This window comes from Canis lupus, chromosome 27 (genome assembly GCF_003254725.2).
Source record: "Canis lupus dingo isolate Sandy chromosome 27, ASM325472v2, whole genome shotgun sequence".
Taxonomy (NCBI): domain Eukaryota; kingdom Metazoa; phylum Chordata; class Mammalia; order Carnivora; family Canidae; genus Canis; species Canis lupus.
Window position 1 is genome coordinate 39379868 of NC_064269.1, and position 25007 is coordinate 39404874.

The 25007-nt window shown below is 42.9% G+C and overlaps 1 protein-coding gene and 1 long non-coding RNA gene across 5 annotated transcripts in view; one reads left to right on the plus strand and one right to left on the minus strand.

The window, feature by feature from the left end:
• The window catches only part of ANO2 (anoctamin 2), a 343823-nt gene that overhangs the window by 180113 nt on the left and 138703 nt on the right, over nucleotides 1–25007 (plus strand). For all 4 annotated transcript variants that reach the window (XM_025461920.3, XM_025461921.3, XM_025461922.3 and 1 more), the window contains 2 exons: nucleotides 3633–3715; nucleotides 9725–9835. In XM_025461920.3, coding sequence (XP_025317705.1) covers nucleotides 3633–3715; nucleotides 9725–9835 — 194 coding nt within the window. The remainder of the gene's footprint in view (nucleotides 1–3632; nucleotides 3716–9724; nucleotides 9836–25007) is intronic.
• LOC112669073 (uncharacterized) lies at nucleotides 3428–7781 on the minus strand. Its single transcript, XR_003142060.3, has 3 exons — nucleotides 7630–7781; nucleotides 4629–4904; nucleotides 3428–3944 (listed from the first exon to the last, which is right to left on the minus strand). It is a non-coding gene; the product is annotated as an uncharacterized LOC112669073 (long non-coding RNA).

Here is a 25007-nt window from a genome sequence, read left to right on the forward strand (position 1 = left end):
AACACAAGCTTTTTCTGTTCCCTGTAGGGACCTCTCCTTGGGTGGAGATAGAACCAGACTGGAAAGATTGCCATATTACTAGGCCACCAAGGAACATTTCCAGGGGACACTCTATTCTCTGTTCTCAGGTGGAAATGCACTGCCTAGGGGCACACAGGCAGTAGTCAGCCCACAGAAGTAGGGGCAGAGAGTAGGAGGAAGTGACACTTATCACCATGTGGCTCTGGAAGTGTTTCCAGGAGGAACTCAATAGAACCAGCTGAAGCTGAAGCTTATGGCCTAGGGAGCCTTAGGTAGCAGCTCTGTGTCTGCTTGTTAAGCAGGACATCTCGTGATTACCCCAGATCCATCAGAACTGATTTGGAACCTGGAATGCACATTCAATGTTTGATACATTGCAATCCTAATTCCCATTTATTTGTCTTAAGGGATTCCCATGACTTGAGTGGCTATAGTTTCATAATACTGAGTCCATGATCCCTTACAGACTTCCCTGGGATGTAATTCCTTGTTGTAGAGAAACTTGGTTTTCAGTTGTACTTTGCCACTCTCAAGCCCCAACAACAACCTCATCTCTTTCCTCAATAGCTGTAATTAACAGATGCCTCCTACCCCCCTGGGATCTGTGGTAATTTACTGCCGCTGCCCCTGCCCCTCTTGCTCCCTCTCATGTGGCAACACAGGAAAAGCATAAAGGGTGGGATGCGTCAGAGCTTCCTGGCATAGCGTGGGCTTCAGTTGTGTTTTTTTTAACAGCTTTGCTGTGTTTTATGTGATTGTGTATTTGGTTGCAGCAGCCAAGAGCCGCTGGGCATGATTGCCTGCAAATTACAATTAAAAATAATAGTACTGCCTCTCATTACAATGATTATTATGATCAGTGGTGCTGTGCGTGGTGGGCCTGGCCTGAGGCCCAATCTGCCAGAAGGAAGACTGGGGAGAAGTGGTTCTCTGCAGAGAGACTCTCTGTCAGTGGAACCATAGTAGAGGCTACTGAGCCCGGGCGCATGGAGGGTGCTGGTCAGTATGGACTGGGTCTGTGGAGCCTTCAGGCCTAGCTCCCAGCTCCTCTGTGGTTCGGCTTCGGACTCTAGGGAGCTTCAAAAAGTGAATGAAGCCTTACTGAAAAGGAAAGTAAAGGGACAGGGTTTCTGAACTCTGTTCTGAATAGAAGTTAAGAACATTGACCTAGGGGCCAGGCGGTCCTAGATGTGTGTCTCACAGTCCTACTCCTTACCAGCTGGGGTCCATCACAAGACAGTGCAGATCTAGCTCTGTGTCATAAAAGTCAGCACTCTTAACCCAGGTACCATATACCTGGGGCAAGATTCTTAACCTTTGGATATCATCATGCTCATCCTTAAGAATGGTTAAGGAATACCTACCTCATAGGGTTCTTGTGTCGGGTGAATGAGATATGTGTGTAGAGCACTTAGCATAGTGCCTGGCATACAGTGCACACAGGAGGTGTGAGCTGTTCTTTGCCATTATGACAATCCTCCCTTGTCCTCATGACTCCTCTTCAGTGACTTCTTTGCTCCCTCTCATCTGTTCCCATGGTCTGGCTTCTCTTTATAGAGCCTGCAGTCAGGAAGCATTCTGAGCCCTGCTGTATGCAGAGCCCTCCTCAGGCACTGAGACAAGGATAGAAAAAGGAGAGACGCCCTCCTCCCCACCTTGCTCTCAGAGCATCCCCAGCCCCATTCCAGTGTTGGGAGGTCAGGATGCACTTATGTGAAAAAGCCTCAAATCCAAGGGAGAAACCACATGAATCTGTGCACTGTAACACAGCACCATGTAAAACAAATGTAGCTGTTAGCAACTGTGCATTCAACCAATCTGTGGGTGTTTGTTCTGCTTAGTTCTGTGCCGTGCCCGAGGTAAACAGCCAGCTAAGAGCTGAGGAATTTCACAGTCCAGTTACTATGCTGCAGACCTGAATGGCAACCAACAGTGCAGTGCTGCACACAGTGAAGGGCACCAGGGGTTTTCCTGGTGGGTGGTGTCGAGGTGTGTGGGTGGCCTCAAAGAGTATCACTTCCCTTCCTTTCCAGGGCACTGGACTCTAAGTATAGTAGAAGTGTAGAAAAGAGGGTGCCCCAAGCAGAATGGATCAGGAAAGGATGGTGGTAGGCAGTGGAGGGCAGCATAGGGAGGCAGGACAGTTTGCATGAGTTGGAGATGGGGAGGGCAATGAGGAGGTGACTGTAGCAGTGATGCAGCTGTGAGGTTGTGTGTTGACAGAACAAAGGAATGGATTTAGTAGACACATGGGTCAGGCCACATACAAAGGATCCCCCCATCAAGAGAAAAGAACTTAAGACAATAGGGAGCCATTGAAAGTCTAGATGGGGGAGTGTTGGCATCTTCCCTCTCCTCGCCCCTTCTTCACTGCCCAGGTGTCATTGTTCTTCAAGACTCGGCCCACATGGCTTCTCTGGCAATCAGAACTCCTTCTGCTGCCTGCCCACAGCCTTTTACTGTGCCTTTCTTAAGGCCCTGATCACTTTGTGCCTTTTATTGTAGTTGTTTACAGCCATTCCCTATAGACTATAAACAGTTTGAGAGCAACATCCACATAAGATTCACCTGATCTCCCTCGTGGTGTCTAAGACAGTGTTTTGTGTATTATAGATACCTCAGGCAGGCCCAGTTCTTTGTGCAGGATTGGAAATTTATTCCAGCTTGCTCAAAGAACAAGAGCTGTGTTATAAGAAAGCAAGAAGCAAGCTCATGGGTGCAGGTAATGGAAGGGAGCCAGGCTTCTGGGAACTGGAGCTGGAGGTGCTGTCAGAAATCCTGGCCCTTTTTCCTTTTGGGTATTGGCTGTGTAGCTCATCCCATTCCTGCTTCCTTTTGTGTCTCTTGGTTTCAGTTTTCAAAAGAGAGAATCTGCATGGTCCCTCAGCAGGCTCTGGATTAGGTGTTCAGACCTGGTATGAGAAGCCACGGCTGTAGAGTGGAGGGGTTGGTTTTCCCTGGACCATGTTGGGCTGGCCCTTCAAGGGGCTGCAGGTGGCAGGCAGACTGACTGGCATGTGGGTATGAGAGTGTAGGGAGGCCCTCAGCAGCTACTTGCTAAACAGATGGAGGGCTGGGAGAATGCCCCTTCAGGGAGAGGACTCTGTCAGCGGCATGCAGGCTGCCTTGGAAGGCTGAGACACTGGAGTCAATGGAACCATTAGGAGACTGTTACATAGTCTCAGGATGGGATTCTTGGGGTCCAGAGAAGGGAAGTGGTGCTAGAGACACAAAGATGGGAAAAAGAGTGAGGGCTCTGAGGAAGGGGCAGGAAGAAAGAAAGTATGTGTAGGGAAGATGAACATTGTCAAAAAAGACTACAGACCCTTCCATTCTCATTTTCCTCATCCTTCCATCTTTCTTTCATTTCTAGAGGTCACTGTTCACCCTCTTCTCATAACCTAGATGTGTGTATCTCCCGTTACATCTATCAGGCTCTCAGGGATGGGGAATGTTTTGAGCAGTTCCAGCTAGAAGTAGGAGGAAGGGAGTAAGTGCTTTAAAGAGAGTCCAAAAATTTGAAACCTCTAAGTTTATCCTCCACCCCCATTGGTGAACCCAAAGGGTACTCAAAATCCATTCTTTAATAGGATTTCTTCTTTCTTTTTAAGCTACCATGTTTCTTGAAAACTGGAAGAGATTACAGATGCGGCTGGGCTACTTCTGGGACCTGACTGGTATAGAAGAGGAAGAAGTGAGTTCCTTTGCATACTTCTCTGGGCCCTTGCTTGATTTCATTCTGGAAATAGATTTTTTTGGAGTGAGATGACCACTTAACATTTGGAGTCACATCAGCTAGTCACTGGCTCCATGGTCTTAACCATGGTTGATATGCACTGAAGTCAAAAGTTCAAATCCCTGCTCTTCTCTTGAGCAGCAAGACATTGGACTTGATGGGTAGTCAGATGTCCTGGTGAACCTCACTGGAAAAAGAAATGGCACGAGAGAAAAGCCTTATGGTAGCTTTGAGATTTAACTTGACATTCCTCTACCTCCCATCTCCTGGGTGCTAGTGTGCATGAAGCCAGAGAGCAGGAATCGCTATCATGTAACCCAGAACATGCATATGTCAGAACGCCTCTGTAAGCCTACTGAGGACCAAGGGAGAGGTGTGGGTGCCAGAGGCTGATTGCCTTTGATGCCTATGGAAGGCGAAAGAAGCAATGAACTACTACAGTGTAAGCCAGTAAAGTATGGTCAAACTGGCGGATGAGCTAAGGGCAAAGGGTAGGTTCTTTTAGAGTCTAGTTTTATGGACAGATAATACTTAATGACTGAAAACAAATCAGCCTTCCCTCTGGCTCCTATGAGAACTAGGGCCCCATTCCTGATGTCAGGAAGCTGGCAATGAGTAACGTGTGCACAGTTGCTCACAGTTCTTATCTATTCCTGCATGTTCCCATTGACTGAACAGATGTGAATATTGTATAGAGGCTCCTGATATTGTGGACATTGTTGTTGAGGTGCTGAGGACACTGTCTGGAAAGACCAGAAGACACTGGCATTTGCCTGAGTAGTTACTTGCAAATCCTGGCCACAGGCATTATGGCAGCTGCATGGAGAGCAGGCCTTTTCTGCTTTCTCCCACAGTAATGGATGTGCCTCACCTTAGGCTTGGGATTGCTGGCTTTGTGGCCCTGTTGTCTTATGACCAAACAAGTGAAATCCCCAATTTAGTCTTGTTCTCAAGCCTGCATGGCTCCATATGTCTATAGCATGATGTCATCTCTTCTCCTTGATGCTTTAATGGAGCAGGTGGGCATTTCCATTACCATGCACGAGAGTATGTGTGTTCACTGTATTCCAGCCTGGTGCATTCAGCATATGCTTGGCGACCATCATGGGTTCTGTGGCAGATCAGAGAATATACACTTGGATTCTACCTTCAGAGAGGATACAAATTAGGAAGATAAGCATCAGGGAATAATGAAAGCAATTACATTTCTTGGGGGAATAATGGCCAAATGAGTGCTTCCAGTAAAAGTGGGACTGTGGGGGTGGTCTGGTTGGGACATTCTAATCATGCGGGTTCCATCTGCTTCAGCAGAGAGATTGACAAGGGAGTTTTGGCCACGTGTGGGGAAGTGGGAGCTCTGTTCTCCTAATGCAGGGCCTATCATGTCTCCCAAGAAGAGAAGAAGAAACATCCTGGCATCCAGGCCTAAATGGGTCCAGAGACAAGCTAGGTGTGTCTGCTAAGTAGAGCTGTGGAAGCCAGCCAGTCTCTGCTAGGAGGTGTAAACACACACAGAGAAAGCCATAGGTTATGATTCGATGCCTTCAAAAATCTTAGTCACAGGCTCTTGGAAGGGTTGGAAATATAATCAATTTTCTTTCTGTAGCCAGGTTTCCTGCTTTCTGATGAACCCAGAGAGCAGTGGTAACCTCATGGGAGGTACATGATCTCAGGAACTCTTAGGCAGGCTGAGAGGGGTCTGGCCAAGACTGGTTTGCCTGTGGCACAAGGAGATGTTCCTCATGGGCTCTGGTCACTTCTGCTGGGTGAACTTACTGCGAAGTGGCTTGGTTCTACAGCATGGTTTGTGTGCCCTGAGTGTGCAAGCCCTGGGCCAGGCATGGTTGAGAGGGAGGACAGCCTTGTCTTTTCCTTAAACGTGTTTATATTTCAGACTAGAATATCAAACATGCTTTAAATTCAGTATAGTCTGAACATACGCATTAAGCACCTACTATGTACCAGTTTTTAGTATGGAGTATGGAACTATGTCAAACAGTCTCTGAGTAGCTCCAAAGGCTTACATTCAGCTAGGGTGCTTTCTGGCCTCTGAATATTTAGAATGCGATGGTGAATATGTAAGAGAAATTTCTTCTGGCTAATGTAGCCAGAAGAGGAGTGCATTTTTTTTAACCTGAGTTTTGAAGACTGGTCAAATTTCGCTGGGTAGCAAAGAGGGGAGAGGGTGCCCACAAGGAGAAACAGCAAGCAGAAGCCTTGATCTGGGAAAATTGAGGTGTAGATCAGAAAAAGCAAGATGTCCAGAAAGTGCAGTGCAGTTGGATGCAGGAACGGATTTGGGGATGGCCGAAGCAATAAATACAGGCATGTAGCCAGGACAGGGGGCTTATTGACAGCTGGTCTGTGTCTCTTGTAGGTCATGGGAAGGCATAGAGGGCAGGATAGAATTATATTTATGACTTTGCAAGAGTCCTAGGACTTATCTGAAGTGTGAGCAGGTTTAACGTGCATTCAGGTGAGGAGCAGGAGCATACCATGGCAGGTATGACTTGGACACTGGTGAGAGGGAGACAGGAGCCCTTGGAGGTCATGATTAGGAGTTTTTTCTATTTTAACCAGACACTGTCTCCAGGTGTCAGGAATATTCTCTGGGCCAGCTTTCTGTAACCCTAAGACATCATGCTTCTCTATGGTCTGCATTAGGAGATACTATGTGGGCCACACCCGGAAGAGTTGAACAAGTGGTGTGACTCAAGTCCAGGTGGCAAATCACGGAGAAGTGGAAGGAGGGTGGAGACTGCTTTCTCTCAGGGTAGGGAAGAACATGAACAACCAAACCCAAGACCAGCTTCCTGGGTCGGTGTGGCCCCTGCCTAAGGGTTCCTCCATTTGGAACCAGCAGGGACACCTCGAGGGACTTACTTAAAGACTCTTTGGATCCTGTTCTTGCCGAAAGGAGGCCTGCCAGACTTCAAGAGTTTTTCGCTCTGACATGGGCTAATCTTCAGCTCAGTGGGCCTCCTTCCCTGACCCAGTTAGCTTCTATCAGGCCCCATGTGTTCCTCTGAGAGACTGTGGTCTTATCTTGACACAGATGTCCTCCCCTCTGTCTCTCCCATCCCTCATCTGTCATATCAAATTTTAGGTATCATACATGGCTTCGTAGCACAAAGGAAGCCAAATTCTCTACCTACCTTTTCTGACCTCAGTACATATTATTCTCCTCCTTGCTCAGACCTTCTAGCCACATAGACCTTCATTCTCTCCCAGGTTTATGCCAGTCTTTGCACTGGCTGTTCCCTCTGCCTAGAATGCTCTAGTCTCTACATGGCCTGTCCTTTCTTGGCTTTTCCATCCCATCCTAAATGTTACCCTCCTCAGACTCAGGGCCTTCCCTGAATCCCGATTCTAAAGCAGCCATCTTGTTTTATTTCTTCTACTCTTCTTATCCCTAGCTGCTGGCTTCTTATTTGTGTGTTCGTTTGCTTATTGTCACCTTCCTTTACTTGAAGATAGGCTCCACTGTGGCCTCAGAGCCTGGAAAGAAGTGCAGAGTGCAGCAGGAGCTTGAAAACTCTTTGATGAAGACATTTGTTGACTGTGTCTCTGGATTTACCTCTTTAGATCAAAGAAGGCTGGTCCTGAGCTGTCCTTCAGACAGCTCCTGAGGAGACCAACCAGGTGGAAGCCACTTTGGGAATATTTCCCAGGATTTTAGTGGGAGGAGTTATGTATTTCTGATGATTTTGCATCAGACTACCAACCCAGAGAGACCAGAGTGTATGAGGAACATTAGGAATAAGGAGGACCCTCCCATGGCTGGGTGCGTTGGCCCTACAGGGGCTAGATTCTGCTCTGGTCAGGAGCTCAGTTGTCCAGCTCCCTGCCTTTGAGGAATTCTGTAACCTCACCTGATCTTCTTGGCCACAGATAGAGAGATCCTTGTCTGACCTGCTTTAGTTGGAATGCAGAACAGCTTAAGACTCTGCTTTGAGAGTCTTGGACTCCTGTTTATATGCTGAGAATGCTCAGCTTGTTCTAGACAGATGAGGGATTTTGAGTGGGGGTCTCGCATGGGATGAGGTGGGCCATAGCCACAACTAGAGGGATGTGAGGACATGCCTCTCTGTGATGTCACGGACTATCTTTGGAAAGTCAGAGGCAGGTCAAGAGCAGCCCTCCTAGTCAGTAGGGGAAGTTCTTAGCCCCTTTGCCGGGTATGAAAGGTAGAAACAACTCTAGCTAGAGGGGGTTTAGAATCCATATAATCATACTCACCGAAAAGATATTGCCATAGCTTTTTTAATGAAAATCTTGTATGGAAATAATAAAAATGAAAAGTACCAGATTTCAGGGGCATGGAGGCCAACTTCAAAACAAAGTTCTCAAACTCTTCCTGTGGGATGTTAACTGATGGGGCCAAAAGGATTTTTGCAAGAAATGATGGGTTTAAAAACATTAGGCAAGTGTCTTCACAGTAGAACTTTTCAGAGCTTCTGATATGCTCTAATATACCTCTCTCAAGTGGTATATTGTGTGGCCTTTTCCAATCTCTTAGACCCTGGAATCCCTTTTTAAAAACTACAAATCTTTTAGCATACACATTAGGAAATGATATGGTGGAGAACAGATAAAGGTGAGAGACAAAATCAGTGAACTTCACAATCATTTAGAGATTTCTGGGTGCTCTGCATGGTGCTCATTACTATGAGAAATACAAAATAAGATAGATTAGATTGCAGATCCTCATATTAGTATAAAAAGACTCTCACATCCAAAACATCTAGGAAATAATAGAAGAAAAATACATAACTAAGAACTGCGTGTGGTAGCAGCTATAAAACTCTAGGCCACTTGAGAGGCAGGAGACTCCCCCAGGTATGCTGTAGCAGAGACGTCTTGGAAGGGATGGGGCTGATGCATGTTTGGAGATCAGTAATGATAGGATGCCTTAATACCCTTGAATTTGTCATGTTGTATTGGTCATGTTTATAAGCCACATGCATGGTTTCTCCTCTCCAATGTCATGGCATGTCCTGGGAAAGCCAAAGACTGGTCAGGAGACTAGCTTGTTGGTTTTTGGAGTCTCTAACGTGTGAAGCAGTGGTAATGAAATGTGTGTTCTCTGAGTCAACTGTGAGCCAAAGCCTGAATCCTTGCCTAGGAGTTATCGATAAATGATGCAGGAACATGAAGCCCTCACACCTGTAAGATATTCGTCCTTGGACGCTGCAGGGAAGACCTGCCAATGAAGCCAGGTGTACACTGTTAAATTCTCTTTGAAGTAAGTCATGCATCTTCCTGCTTCAGCATCTGCATTGATTTGACTGTAGTCCTCTTGATTAGTTAGGTGCTCTTTCCCATGCCTGGTGACTCACTATTCAGGTTTGTATTGCTGAATGGCTCAGTGATATCTCTTGAGCATTGGTGTACTTGCCAATGAGTTACTCACCTAGGCTGTACAGGAAACAGGTTCAGGCAAGTGAGTTTTAAGATTCCCTGTGGCCATCTTTAACTTTGATGTTTATTGGTCGCCATTTTAGTTTGCAGAATAATGGAGCAGGAAGAAGTTGTGTCATTGTCCTAACTCCCAGCTGTGGGGTACATCTGTTTCTCTAGCTGGGATTTGGCTCATTGAAACTTAAAGTTTGAGGTATGAGGATAGTTAGTAGGATGACCAGATGCTTCTGTTCATATCAGTTACCCAGTTAACATTTCCTCTCTCCTTTCTCACTGGTGCCATCCCCAGGAACGTGCCCAGGTTTGGTTTTCAGTGTGGTAACAACTGTTGTGTGTCCCTTCTCTCTCCCCCCACATTGTGTTCCTGGTCTAGACTCCTTGTGATCGTGTGTGGTGTAATGGTTCATGTCCAATAGCATTTGATCCTAACCTGACTTTACTGTACTTTGGTGTCTGGTTATAACCCACAGGCTATAACCCACAGGTTATAACCACAGAGTCACTCTCTGCCTGTTTACTAACTACACATTGACTCTTGGGTTTTAGGAACATTCCCGGCCTGAGTATGAAACCAAAGTTCGAGAGAAAATGTTGAAGGCCAGCGGCAAGTCAGTTGTCCAGAAATTGGGTACCAATATGACTGAGAATGAAGATGAGGTAAGATGTTCACCTGCTGTTCTCTGTCTTTTTTATTTCTTAAGATCCTGTTGTCATTCCATTTGGAATGCCTTCATGGACAGAGACTAGACTAAGGGAAGGGGTTGATGGGAATGGGACAGGGGGGAATGATTCATGACCCTTCTTGTTGACCTGCGCTCAGAGCTCATGGGGAGTGGGCCTTTGCCATGACTTGGTTTGTCTCTCTTTCCTGGGTGGCAGTGTTTAGGCAAAATGGGAAAGCACATTAGAGAAGAAAGAAACAGTTTCAGGCCTGGTTCCTCTGGAATCCATCACCTCAATATCTAATAATGATAACTACCACCATACTAACTAGCATAATGGTAGCTAACCCTTGTCGAATGCTTGCTCTAGGCTAGGTGTCAGTCTCAGTGCATTATATATTTTATTCTCACAATAAATTTGTGAGGCTGTCACTCTGGTTAGGTAGATGGAAACTAATGAAAAACAGTTATGTTCATAGCTTAAGTCAGTTGTCAGAGGTCACCCAGCCAGGAAATGGTGAGTGGATCTGGGATTCCAATCCTGGTTCATCTCTGACAGTCTAGTGCATCTAACCACTATGTAAACCTGCCTTTCAAATGCAATGAAGAGGTCCAAGCAAGAAATGACTCTCTTAGGGCTGGCAGAGGCAAATTCATGCCTGTGCTCACTTGAGCTACTCATACAGTGTTCCTTATATTTCATTTTATCTAGGTGGGCTTTCACAAGTAGATGATGGTGAACCTGTCTTCTGAGTCCTATTTCAGAATTTTAGGATGGCATTAAGACATTAAAACAGAGCTTCAGAATCTGTGCTGTGATCTCTAAATACTCATAGTGTGTGTGAGCTGAGGGTACGGTGTAGGGGGCTCCTCTTTGGCAGTGCCTTTCTGCTCTGAGTTCCACCCTTCTTTGAAAGCAAGAGTGAGTGAGAGAGAGAGAGAGAGAGAGAGAGTGTGTGTGTGTGTGTGTGTGTGTGTGTGTGTTTATGTCTTTCCTAATCTGGCTCCTGAAAAAAATCAACAAGATTGGAAATCTGTTGTTTTTGCATGTGTCTTTTCTCCATCTTGGATTTGAATTCAAATTTCATTTAATTTTACATTCTTAAAGTTGGAACCATTCATGTTAACATGCAAATTTATTCAAGCACCAAAACAGAAGAATGTGGTGTTTTTGAGCCCAGAACACTGGCTTTTTTCCTTCTTTCTCTTTCTCTCTCTCTCTCTTTCTTGAGCAAACAAGACTTAAACAGAAGAGAAAGAGGGTGGCCCTCTGAGTTATTTTTTTTTTCCTAGACGAGAAGTAAATCCAAGACCACCAATTATTCAGGGAAATAATGAATTCATTCTTAGGAAAGCCTAATCATCACCACCACCCTCATCAGAAAGCATACATTTTGTGTTCTGTCAGCTTCAGCAACTCCAGGCAACCTTCTTTCTCCACACCAGAGCAATATACAATGGATAATTTTATGGAAATCACATGTAACTTTTATTGACCACTGACTCATTTAATTTTAATTCCATAGACGGGAATGCCAAGGAGCTGGAATTGCGTACATTGAGGCTGTGGTTCTAATATAAACTTTGCTTGGATATATATGCATGATAGGTTGCATAACTTTCAGGAACCATGAATAATTGAAAAACATCTGAATGCATTATAAATGATACATATGTTTATGTTTTAGCATTCAACATCTATTTCCATTACACTGTTGACAATGCAAAGCTCAAAGCATCTAATGTCTTATGGGCACTGGGGAGAAAATGACCTTCCCAGATGAGCAGGGCAAGATGAAAATGGCCTGGAGTTGGATTGTCAGCATCCTCCTCATGTTCCCTCCATTCTGTTAATATTGTAAATATTCTGTTCTTGCTATAAATCTAGCCAAAGGTGGGAAATGACGGGAGGAAAACATGTTGCTGTCTGATGGGACAGATGCTGTTCATACTTGCAGGAAGAGTCAAGGTCAATGTTCATGGCATAATATGGCTCTGGGGCACCCTCATCTGTGGGATATTTAGGAAAGGCACCTTCTGCTGGGGAATAGACAGAGACTAAGACCCAAAGTATAGCTGGTCGTCTTGGATATGTGCCTTTCATCCCAGAGGATCATCTTGTCTCTGCCTTCACTGTGACCCTGAGGCTGCATATCTCCTTACTTTCCCTCTTTTTGGATGATTAGCTACCATTTATTGAGACTCAGAGTGGTATGGGAATTTGCTGAAGACCACATAACTTGTAGGGAAGCTGATAGTCAAACTCCGCTAGCTTCACCTAATCCCCAAGGCCCACTGCTCTTTTTTTTTAAGTTTGTAGATACCAAGCCCATTGTTAAAAATATCTTTATTGAGATTTAGTCCTCACACTATAAAATTCACCCATTTAAAATCTATAATTCATTAGTTTTTAGTGCATTTGCAGATTTGTGTAGCCATTTCCATTGTCTAAGATTAAAATATTTTTATTACCCCAAAAAGAAACCCTTTCCCTAGTAGTTACTAAGCTCTGGGAAACAACTAATCTACTTTGTGTTCTATGGAATTGCCTATTCTGGACTTTCATGTCAGTGGAATCATGCAAAATGTGTCTGTAGCTTCTTTCACTTGGCAAAGCATTCTCATGATTCATCCATGTTTTAGCTACATCAGTACTTAACTCTTTTTTATTGCCAAATAATGTTCCATATTTTGTATATACCTCATTTATCAGTTGATGGACATCTGGACCCAATTATTGGGTATTATGAATAATGATGCTATGAATATTTGTGTATAAATTTTTGTGTGGATGTATGTTTTCATATATCTTGGATACATAAGTAAGAGTGGAATTACTGGGTCTCATGGTAGCTGCATATATAACACTTTGAAGAACTACCATACTATTTCTCAGACTAACCATGCCATTTTACATTGTTTTAAAGATTTATTTATTTTAAAGAGAGAGTGAGAGCACAAGCATGCATTTACAGGGGGAGAGGGAGGGCAGGAGAGGTAGAGAATCTGTCCTTATACCAGTGCCACATTGTTTTAATTACTATACCTGTTTAATAAGTGTTGAAATTGAGGGTGTGATTTTGACTTTGTGCTTCTGTTTCAATTATTTTGATGATTCTCATTGCCTTGCATTTCTATATGAATTTCATGACCAGATTGTCAGTTTCTGCAAAAAACCCAAGCTAGGATTTTTGGTAGGGATTGCGTTGAATCTGCAGATTAATTTAGGAACTATTGCCATCTTATCATAGTAAAGTCTTATAATCTATGAACATGGTATATCTTTTTATTTAGATCTTCTTTAGTTTCTTGCAACAGTGTTTTATATTTTCAGTGTACAAGTCTTGTACGTGTTTTGTTAAATTTGTTTATGATTATTTTATTCTTTTTGATTTAATTAAAAATGTAATTGTTTTCTTAATTTCAATTTTGCATTGTTCATTACTAGCATATAAAAATATAATTGATTTTTAAAAAATATTTATTTATTTTAGAGAGAGAGAGAGAGCCTGTGAGTGAGCATAGGGAGGGGCAGAGGGCAAGGGTGAGAGAAACTCCAGCAGACTCCTATTTGAGCTCAGAGGTTCACATGGGGCTTGATCTCACAACCCTGAGATCATGACCTGAGCTGAAACCAAGAGTTGGATGCACAACTGACTGTGCCACCCAGGGATCCCTTGATTTTTTTGTATATTGATTTTATATCCCACAACTGCTGAACTCATTTTTTGTTTTTAGTGAATTCCTTAGGATTTTCTATTTATAAAATCATGTCATCTGTGAATAGATAGTTTTACTTCTTCCTTCCTCAATCTGGATGCATTTTATTTCTTTCTCTCCCTATCTCTCTCTTTCTATTTTACCCAGCTGATTGCCCTGACTAGAATTTTTTGTACAATGTTGAACAGAAGTGGTGAGAGCAGACTTCCTTGTCTTTTTCTTGATTTTAGAAGGAAAAAAAATCAGTCTTTCACCTTTAAGTATGATGTTCACTGTAGCCCATTGCTTTTTTGTTCCATCTTTATAAGATTTCCCAGAGAACAATTTATATCACATCATCATGATGTTGATCTGAAATGAAACATTCTATACTGTAATGAGGTGATGACTACCATCTCCACATTGTGGAGGTACAATGTGGTATGACTGATGGTTGGCAGGGTCATGGTACTCTCATCAGGTAGATAAACTTTTCTCTGGGCCTCTTCTGCTTCAGCTGTCACATGGGGAGATTGAATTATAGCTTCTGCAGTTCTAAGAGTTGGTAGCTTTCTTTGTTTATATGATAGATGATGTTGGTCATTAGCCCATAACTTTGGGGCATAGACTGTTCCTTATTTGTCTTAGATGTTGTTAATTTAGATATTCCTATATCTGTTTTTTTTTTTTTTACATTTGCCTTTTTAAAAGTTCTTACTTAAATTCCAGTTAGTTAACATACAGTATAATATTGGTTTCAGGTGTACAATATAGTGATTCAACACTTCCATAGAACACTCAATATTCATGATTTACTTCACCATCCCCCCACCCACCTTCCCATCAGTTCTCTACATTTAAGAATCTGGGGACACCTAGGTAGCTCAGCAGTTGCGTGTCTGCCTTTGGCTCAGGGCAGAAGGGCATGATCCTGGGTCCGGAGATGGAGTCCTGCATCAGGCTCCTGGTGGGGAGCCTGTTTCTCCCCCTGCCTATGTTTCTGCCTCTCTGTGTGTGTCTCTAATGAATAAAAAAGTAAAATCTTAAAAAAAAGAGTCTGTTACTTGGTTTGCACCTCTCTCTCTCTCTCTCTCTCTTTACCTCTTTGCTCATTTATTTTGTTTCTTAAATTCCACATATAAATGAAATTATATGGTATTTGTCTTTCTCTGACTGACTCATTTTGCTTAGCATTATACTCTGTGGCTCCATCCATGTCATTGCAAATGGCAAAATTTCATTCTTTTTGATGGCTGAGTAATATTCCATTATACACACACACACACACACCATTTCTTCATTATCCATTGATCAGTTGGTGAATACTTGGGCTGTTTTCATAATTTGGCTATTGTAGATAATGCTGCTATAAACATCAGAGTGCATGTATACCTTTGAATTAGTATTTTTGTATCATTTGGGTAAATACTTAGTACTGCAGTTGCTAGATCATAGGGTAGTTCTCTTTTTAACTTTTTGAAGAAACTCCATACTGTTTTTTGGAGTGGCTGTACCAGTTTGCACTCCTAGCAACAGTACAAGAGGGTTCATTTTTCTCCACATCTTTGCCAACACTTGTTTTTGCATTTTTTATTTTAGCCATTCTGACAGGTATGAAGTGATATCTCATTGTAGTTTTCATTTGTATTTCACTGGGGATCAGTGATGTTGACATCTTTTCATATCTGTTGACCATTTGTGTGTCTTCTTTGGACAAATGTTTATTCATGTCTTTTACCTATTTTTAATTGAATTATTCATTTTTGGGGTGTTGACTTTTTATACATTCTTTATACATTTTGGATACTAACCCTTTATTGAATATGTAATTTGCAGATATCTTCTCCCATTCCACAGGTTCCCTTTTAATTTTGTTGATTGTTTCTTTCACTGCAGAAGCTTTTTATTTTGATGAAGTCCTAATAGCTTATTTTTGCTTTTGTTTCACTTGTCTCAGGTAGACCTATCTAGAAGGAAGTTGCTACAGCTGATATCAAAGAGGTTATTGCCTGTGTTTTCTTCTAGGATTTTTATGGTTTCAGGTCTTACTTTTAGATCTTTAATCCATTTTGCACCTATTTTTGTGTATGGTGTAAGAAATTGGTCCAGTTTCATTTTTTTGCATGTTGCTGTCCAGTTTTGCCAATACCATTTTTGAAGAGATTGTCTTTTTTTCCATTGGGTATTCTTTTATGCTTTGTCAAAGATTAATTGACCATGTAGTTGTGAGTTCATTGCTGGATTTTCTATTCTGTTCTGTTGATGGCTGTGTCTGTTTTTGTGCCAGTACCATACTGTCTTGATTGCTACAGCCTTGTAATATAACTTGAAGTCTGGAATTGTGATGCCTCCAGATTTGCTTTTCTTTTTCAAGGTTGCTTTGGCTATTTGGGGTCTCATGTGGTTCCATACAAATGCCACTGGTATTTTGATAGGGATTGCATTAAATGTGTAGATTGCTTTGGGTAATATAGACATTTTAACAATATTTGTTCTTCCTATACGTGAGCATGGAATATTTTTCCATTTCTTTGTGTCATCTTCAATTTCTTCCATCACTGTTTTATAGTTTTCAGAGTACAGGTCTTTTACTTCTTTGGTTAGATTTATTCCCAGGTATCTTATGGTTTTTGGTGCAATTGTAAATGGACTTGATACCTTAATTTCTCTTTTTGCTGTTTCATTATTGCAACAGATTTCTGATTCTGTATCTTGTGGCTCTACCGAATTTGTTCATCAGTTCTGTCAGTTTTTTGGTGGAGTCTTTTGGGTTTTCTATATAGGGTATCATGTCACCCACAAATAATGAAAGTTTTACTTCTTCCTTGCTGATTTGGAGGACTTTTTATTTCTTTTTGTTGTCTGATTGCTGTGGCTAAGACTTTCAGTGCTATGTTAAATAACAGTGGTGAGAGTGGACATCCCTGTCTTGTTCCTGACCATAGAGGAAAACCTCTCAGCTTTTCCTCATTGAGTATGATGTCAGCTGTTGGTTTTTCATATATGGCCTTTATTATGTTGAGGTATGTTCCCTCTAAACCTACTTTGTTGTGGGTTTTTATCATGAATGGGTGTTGTATTTTGTCAAATGCTTTTTTCTGCATCTCTTGAAATGATCATATGGTTCTTATCCTTTCTTTTATTAATGTGGTGTGTCATGTTGATTGATTTGTGAATGTTGAACCACCCGTGCAACCCAGGAATAAATCCCACTTGATTGTGGTAAATGATTTTTTTAAATGTACTGTTGGATTCATTTTGCTAGTATTTTATTGAGAATTTTTGCACCCATGTTCATCAGGGATATTAGCCTTACTTCTCCTTTTTGGTAGAGCCTTTGTCTGGTTTTGGTATCAGGGTAATATTGACCTCATAGTATGAATTTGGTAGTTTTCCTTCCTTTTCTATTTTTTTTGAATAGTTTGAAAAGAATAGGTATTAACCCTTCTTTAAATTTCTGATAGAATTCACCTGTGAATCCATCTGGCCCTGGACTATTGCTTGTTCGGAGTTTCCTGATTACTGATTCCATTTCTTTGCTTGTTATCAGTTTGTTAGTTTTCCATTTCTTCCTGTTTCAGTTTTGGTACTTATGTCTTTTTAGAAATTTATCTATTTCTTCCTGGTTGTCTGATTCTTTTGGTATATATATTTTCATAATCTCTGATAATTGTATTTCTGTGGTGTTGGTTGTGATTTTTCCTCTCTCATTTGTGATTTTATTTATTTATGTCCTTTCTCTTTTCCTTTTTGATAAATCTGGCTATGGGCTTACCAATTTTTTTGGGGGGGGCTTACCAATTTTATTAATTTTTTCAATGAACCATCTCCTGGTTTCATTGATCTATTCTGCTGAGGTTTTTAAAGTTTCTTTATCATTTATTTCTGGTCTAATCTTTTTATTTCCTTCCTCTGCTAATCTTAGACTGTATTCGTATTTCTTTTTCTGACTCCTTTAGGTGTAAAGTTAGGTTGTTTATTTGGGATTTTTCTTGCAACATGAACCTTTTACTGTCACTTTTGCTGCATTCCAGAGATTTTGGACTGTTGTGTTTTCATTTTCACTTGTGTCCATGTATTTTTTAAAATTTCCTTTTGATTTCCTGATTGACCCATTCTTTGTTTATAGACATGTTGCCTAGCCTCCATGTATTTGTGTTTTTCCAAATTTTTTCTTGTGGTTGACTTCTAGTTTCATAGCATTGTGATCAGAAAAAGTGCATAGTATGATTACAGTCTTTTTGTATTTGTTGAGACTTGTTTTGTGACCTAAAATGTGATATATTCTGGAAATGTTCCATGTACGCTTGTAAAGAATATGTATTCTTCTATTTTAGGATTAAATGTTCTGTAGTATATCTGTTAAGTCCATTTGGTCCTTTGTATCATTCAAAGCCATTGTTTCTTTGTTGATTTTCTGCTTAGATGATCTGTCCATTGATGTAAAGGGGCTTTTAAATTCCCTTCCTGTTATTCTATTATTGTTAATTAGTTTCTTTATGTTTGTTATTAACTTTTTTATATTGGGTGCTTCCATGTTGGGTGCATTAATATTTTCAATTGTTAGATCTTCTTGTTGAACTGTTCCCTTTATGATTATATAGTGTCCTTCTTGTCTCTTATTACAGTCTTTGTTTTGAAATCCAGTTTGTCTGATATAAGTATTGCTACTCCAGCTTTCTTTTGATGTGCATTTGTATGATAAATGTTTCTCCATCTCTTCACTTCCAATCTGCAGGTGTCTTTAGGTCCAAAATAGGTCTCTTCATAGGCTTTTTACATCTATTCTTATGATTTTCATGATTTTCAAGGGTATGGGCATAGTGAGGATAGGAGTAATGATAAAATTATGAGTGGTATTTATGGGCTGCTTACTGTGTGTAAGGCTTTACATGTTTTATTTCATTTAGTCTCAAAACCATTAATATCTCCAATTTATATAAGAGTAGGCTCAGGATTCAAGAAATAAACAACTTGCTTGGTGCTGACATGTGAGCCAGATGGTCTGACTCAAGAGCAATGCTATTGACCACTGTGCTCCTCTGTCTTTCAAATGTTTTCCCTCAACATATCCTCAAATACTACTAAAAAGTCATGCTTGTTTCTTCTTCCTTATACTAAAGGCAAGAAGAATAGCAGTATTCATTGGAAAGATGAGTATAAGACAAACTTGCTACCCCACTGTTTCTTTTTGTGTTAATTGCTCATGGGGTGATGTTCTATTTCCACTGAGGATAATAGTAAGTAGAATTAGCTCAATTTGCAGCAGCAGGTTCAACAGACAGTAGGGAAAACTCAGGAACATTAAACACAGATATATATATGTTGTGTTTCCAAGGAAGAATATAGAGTCTGAGACTTTTAATAAAAGAATAAGCTCTTTTTTTTTTTCCCTGGATCAGCTTAAATCTTTTCTGGACTAGTCTGTCCTGGACAGATTTGGAGCTTTTCTCAAGTTTCCCTCTGGGGCAAGATTTTTCTGTTTTTACAGGATGATAAAGCTCTAAGCTGAGTACAAATGGCAAGGTGCTATGGATAGTGGCGGGGGGGGGGGGGCGGTTGGGGGAAGTCCCGATCTTTCCTCTCATTTCTTTGACTTTTCACTCAGTCCCTTTTGATTCCAACCCATGCCTCCTTTTTTTTCCTAATAAACTTTGTATTAGCTAGGGTACACTCCGAAAGCAGAGCACATGCCAGTTGAGGGAAAACAATACGAGGACCTAATTGCCGAGGTGTTTGAACTGGGCAAGTAGGGGGAAATGGGGACCAGAGAGACAGCCACAGGGAATTACTGCCATTCTTAGAACTGGAAAGATAAGGAGGGAGGTGGGATTACCAGAAGCCAGGTGCTGGGACCACGCAGTGGGGGCTGGAACCCTGCAGAAAGTGCAGCCATTTCTGGAGATGCCTTCTGAAGTAGATGGAGAGAGTGGAGGGAAAGAACACGAATCTCCCCCCTCCTGCCCTCCTGTTTCCCACCAGTGCCTCCTTTCCCCATTGGCCAAACCTAACTGAAAGGCAACTGTTGGCTTTGTCGAGGGAACATCATTTTCAAGGGTCAGTACCCTGCCACAGCCAAACAGAGGAAGAGAACGGCAGAGAGTAGATCTGAGAGCAAGTGGCAAATGCACAAGTGTTCAATCAGTAAGCCAGAGTATTCCTCTTACTCATTGTAGCTGGCAAGACACAGATCATCACTAGCCTGGCCCTTTTTGGGGGGAGCTGAGAAACTTTTGGGGCAGAGAAATAAAAATTTGGCAAAAAGCATAAGAATGCCTGCCACTGACATAATGCTCAGTCGTTCAGACTGCTCCTGAGTTGTATTTGTGTGAGCATGTGTGAGTGTTTGTTAGCATGTGTGTGTTGGAGAGACAGAGCACGGGTGTGATGGGGGTAATTGGAGTGACAGAGGTAGATTCAGATAACTGATGGCTTCAAAGAGGAGGAGAAATTTTTTTTTTTTAGAGATTTTATTCACTTATTCATGAGACACACACACACACACACACACAGAGAGAGAGAGAGAGGCAGAGACATAGGCAGAGGGAGAAGCAGGCTCCCTTTGGGGAGCCCAATGCAGAACTTGATCCCAGGACCCTGGGATCATGACCTGAGCCAAAGGCAGGCCCTCAACCACTGAGCCACCCAGATGTCCCAGAAATGTATTTTTGTGTCAAGGGACAAGGAGTATGTAGCAAGGTGGGAGGGGGGGTGGCAAATGTGAGTCTTCAACGCATGTTCTCCTGTGAAGAGTCTCACTAAAAGGACTCTAAAACAAACTCCTCTTTAACTGGTCCTGGGGGTTTACCTCCTGAGACTCGCCCCCCAACTGTTTATCCAGCGCGGCTGCAGCACCTGTCGTCCCGGTGCAGCCAGGCGCGGCCTGCGATGGTGCACTTAATGAATGTTTTATAGGGAGCGTCGAAGCTGGAACATGTGCCAAGACAAGGCCTGGGGAGAGATGGGTGTTAATTTACTGTACCGTGCACCACCGTGGGGACAATTATTTCAAAAGAAAACTCATCTAAAGTCAAAGTATTGAAACATTTATGACAGATGCCTCTGGCAGGCGCAAAAAACAAACATGTGGAGTAAATTATGCATCATTGCAGGGCCTTTGACAAGGAGGCCGTGGGGGAGCAGCAGGAAGCCAGGGACCTTCAGAGAGTCTGGGGAGAAGAGGGGGTCAGGGGGGAAGGATCTGCCTGGACCCTCACTCTGGGCCAATGGGCTCTGGCCTTGGCTTTCCATGAAGGCCCTGGTAGTCTATGGGGGATGTTCCTGGGGAGCAGACTCAAGTTCCCTTGGGCCCTCTTTGAAGGCACTAAATGCCTTGACCATTTGAGGGTAAAAAAAAAAGGATCTAAGTAATTGTTTCAGACCCTCCTTAAGAGGTTAAAGAAGGTTCCCCATTAGCGCAGGGAAGCAGTGGGAGGGGAGCAGGAAATGACTCCATTTGCCAGAGAAGCACATCGTGAAGAGCTGAGGTGAGGCTTGAGGCCGGGGCCACTGCAAAAAGCCAAGGTCCCTGGTCTGCTGTATTTTTGGGCTGCCTCATGGCCTCACACTATTAAGGCTGAATTTCTGGAGACAGGGGCCACTCTGTGCCTTCATTCTGTCCTGTGCTTCTGCATGAACTGAAGACTAGCTGTCACATCTGGAAGGAGGCAGATTCTGTCCCATGCTGCAGGACCTCCCAGAAGAGTCAAGCCCCTTGGCTCACAGATCAGCCACTGACTTGAACTGATGAGGACCGGCTGACCAGGGCTGGTCCCCTCTCAGATCCTGTGGTGCCATGTCATTCATCTCTGTTCCCCTGGAATTCCTCAGGTTTGATGATAAGGGCAAGGGGACAGACAGGTCATTGTGTACGATGTAGCTCCGCAGCAAAACACAACTTACAAAGTCGAATTGTTGCTTGAAGGCCACCCCCTGACAACTTCATGTACTTTTATTTATTTTATTTTATTTCATCTTATTTTATTCATTTTATTTTATGTTTTTACCAATTGTCATTTTTTAAAAAAATTCCTTGTTTCCAGCTCTGGGTCATCTGTTTCTCGTTCTCTTACTCTCCATCCCCTTCCCACTCTCTGGCTCTCCCTGTCTTCCATCTTTCAGGAGAGGTTTCTGTTTCTCACCTGTGGTCCCCTCCTCCTGGAGGCAGTCTTGTCAAGGGAAATGAGTAGGCGAAGGAGCAGAGAAATGGATGACTAGGGAGTCAATCCTATTTGACCATAGAATGGAGATGTTTTCTTAGGAGTCGTAGTTAAGGACTTAAATTTGGCATTTTGGGGTTCTGCATCCCTTTCCATTATTGGTGGGATTCTGCTCCACCTAGAGGAAGGGCAGGCTAGGATATATGGTCCTTGCCAGCAGCCTGCAGGCCACAGCCCCAGACTACCAGAGGACAGTGGCCTTCTCTGCCATGGCATCAAGATGTGAGTAGTGTGTGAGCAGTTGACTCCAGGAAGGCTACTGGAGGAGTAAGTGTTATGGAACAGCCCACAGGTGATTCTGACTACCCCCTTCAGAGTCACTGTTGTGGGAAGTGAGACAGATGGAGGTTTCCTGAAGAGGGAAATGTCATGAGGAGCAGTAAGTGAGATGCGTCTCCCTCTCGGTGTACTGCAGAGCCTGGCTGGGTCTTTTAGTGAGTAAGTCCCTCCACTGGAGTTTGGGACTGACCCTCTCTGCACAGAATTTAGCCCTATCTGAAGTGGTGTTGCAGGTAACGTTTTTTATGTATGAATACATTAAAATTGTGGGGGTTTTGTTTATAGTTGTCATACAGGAGAAGTTCCACAGTACAGATAAAATGAAGGGCTTTCTCACTCTCATCTCCTCCAAATGTTATTTGTCTCCCTAGAGGTAGCCATAGTTACAGTTTGGTCTGTGTACTTCCAGACCTTTTCTTGGGTCCTTTGATTAATGGGTGACCTTTATCTGTTTTGGTTATGGGCTTATTCGCACACACACATGTACACACATACATTCAGGAAAGAGTCATGGACAAACTGTTTCATTATGTTGAGAATGTTTTTTAAGGTAGGAAGGCCGCATTTTTCAAACAATGCCACAAGACACCCCCAGAGTGCCACAGTGAACTCATAGAGGTGTTGTGGAATTTGTAAACATTTATGAGGGAAGCCCAATAATATGTGATGTCTGTCAGACATGAAATGAATGACCGCCTTGACTGTGTCAGGGTGAACACACATGATATGCCTTCTGATGTCATCCTGTCTTAATGAGGTTGCTTATATTACCAGTTCTGCACAGAGCCATCATAGAATAGGAGATGATAGTGGTCATGTCTGGGCTGATTCCAAGGTTGGCAAAGTGGGATACTGTCCAGCAGGTGAGCACATGCTTTAAGTAAGTAGTTAAGGCTAAGAATGAACTAAAATATGTTTTCCTTCAAGTTATGTGTATTTTGTTCCCAAATGGCTACTGAAGTTGTTAGGGCATAGTAAGGAAATACTAAGTTATTTGGACTCAACTACTCTTTAAATGACACCGTTAAGTATTTCTTCTAGCCTAGGGCATTGTGTAAAAATGATGGAGACGTCAAGGGTGCCAGGAGCCAAGAAAGTTTGGGAACTGCCACGTTAAAAACTTCCTAAGTCCTGTACCGATTTCAGAGTAAAGTATACAGCCAGGAGCAGAGAAGTTTAAAGAAATAAATAGTGAGTTTTAAAGTTGCAGGAATTTGTGTGGGGGTGGCAGCATTGTGTGGCAAAGTGTGTGCTGGGAAAGTGCCAAGCGGACTGGCTTCTTCTACACTTGCTCTGACTATGCTCTTAGGCCTTGCAGTACATCTGCCCCAGGACAGTCTCTCTGTGTCTCTGCCTCTGTCTGCCTCTTTCTCTCTGTGTCTCTCTGTGTGCCTGTGTGTGTGTGTGGGGGGGGGCACTGAGGGTTTCTGATTATGGGCATCACTTTAAATCCTTGGGTCTAAAAATAAACCCGGCATCTTCTTATCCAGAAGACTTTGCTTTACTTACAGTCTCCCGGGTGGTTTGGGCTTCATGGGGAGGGATGCCAGAGAAGCACAGAATGTGTCCATAAACATATCCCGTTGTGGAGCATGGGAATTACTCATCCCAAGGAGAGACTCCTCGGGTGGCCCAGGCCATCAGATGGGGGGCTCTGGCCCTCTTCAACTGACAGCCCACTCTCAGCATCAGAAGTGCTGGCTAAAATAAGACCTTCCCTATGCTCTCATTGTATACATTTCTCCTGGCCCAGGTCTAAATTAAGAAGTTACAAATAAGGAGAGTCCAGAAGACTGTGTTATGGAGGAGAAGCTGGGGAGATGAGGCAGCCCTTGAAATGAGAGCATGGTGGGGGACGAGAAGCGGTGGCTCTAGCCTTGGAGCGAAGGCTGGGCATGTTCAAGATGGTATTTCAGCCTAGACCTTCATGGAAAACACAAGGCCCAAATATGTGCAGTAATGGAGAATGTTGGAACAGTAGAGTAGCAAGCGAAGGCCAGCACATACCATCAGGGTGTGTGATGTTTGCCACTATTGACTTGCAGTTTGGACTTTGCTTTTTTCGGTCTAAATGATTTTTCCATATACGGCCTGAAGCATGTAAATTAAGTTTGTCTTTTGCTGTCTGGGCCAAGGTCATTATTTCACTTCCCTAGAATTCACTGGAAGCACACATAAGCCCTTCAGGTTCCTTTGCTCTCTTCTCCATCATGTGCCAGAAAATCAAGTGTTGGTTTAAAAAATTCCTGCAGGGTCGGGAGGTGTTCCGGCTCCCTGTGATTCCTTTGACGGGATGATCTCAAAGAAAGCTCTCAAAGAAAGCTCTCAAAGAAAACAGGTGGGATGGCTCTCTTGTGGACAGAGAAAGCAAGAGTCCTCAAGATGATGCTCTCCTACCAGTCATTACACAGACTAGGGGCAGTTTTAGGAACCTTCTTTCTTCCAACAGCACTGGGGCCTGCTCAGCTCAGCCAGACTCCACCTGGTTAGCCCAGGGTTTTTACTCAGAGCATCTGTGGCCCCATCACTGAGTGCACAGAGTTCTTCCTGGATATGACTTCCTTCACTCCCACAAATAATAAGGAACTAGGTAGAAGAAAAGACAGGGTCCCTACTTAAGGTTCCCCCAGATGCAGATGTTGAGCCAAGGATTCAAGTGCAAAATTTATTCAAGAGGTGGAAACCCTTGTAGTGGAATAGGAAAGTGACAGAGGAGAGAAGGGAGCTACTGAAGGGTGCCTTGTTAGTCAGGTTCAATTGGAGCTGCTTCTGCTGAGAAATTCTGGGAGCTGAGCTAGAACAGGCACTTCATAGTTTTACTGCCTGAGTGGAGAAGAGTTCCCATTGGTCACCATTGAGGGAAGGTGTGTGTGTGTGTGTGTGTGTGTGTGTGTGTGAACTCTCCTCTACTTCTGGCCTGCCTTGAACATGCACATGAGCAAAAAAGACTTAGGCTACCAAAACAAGTGT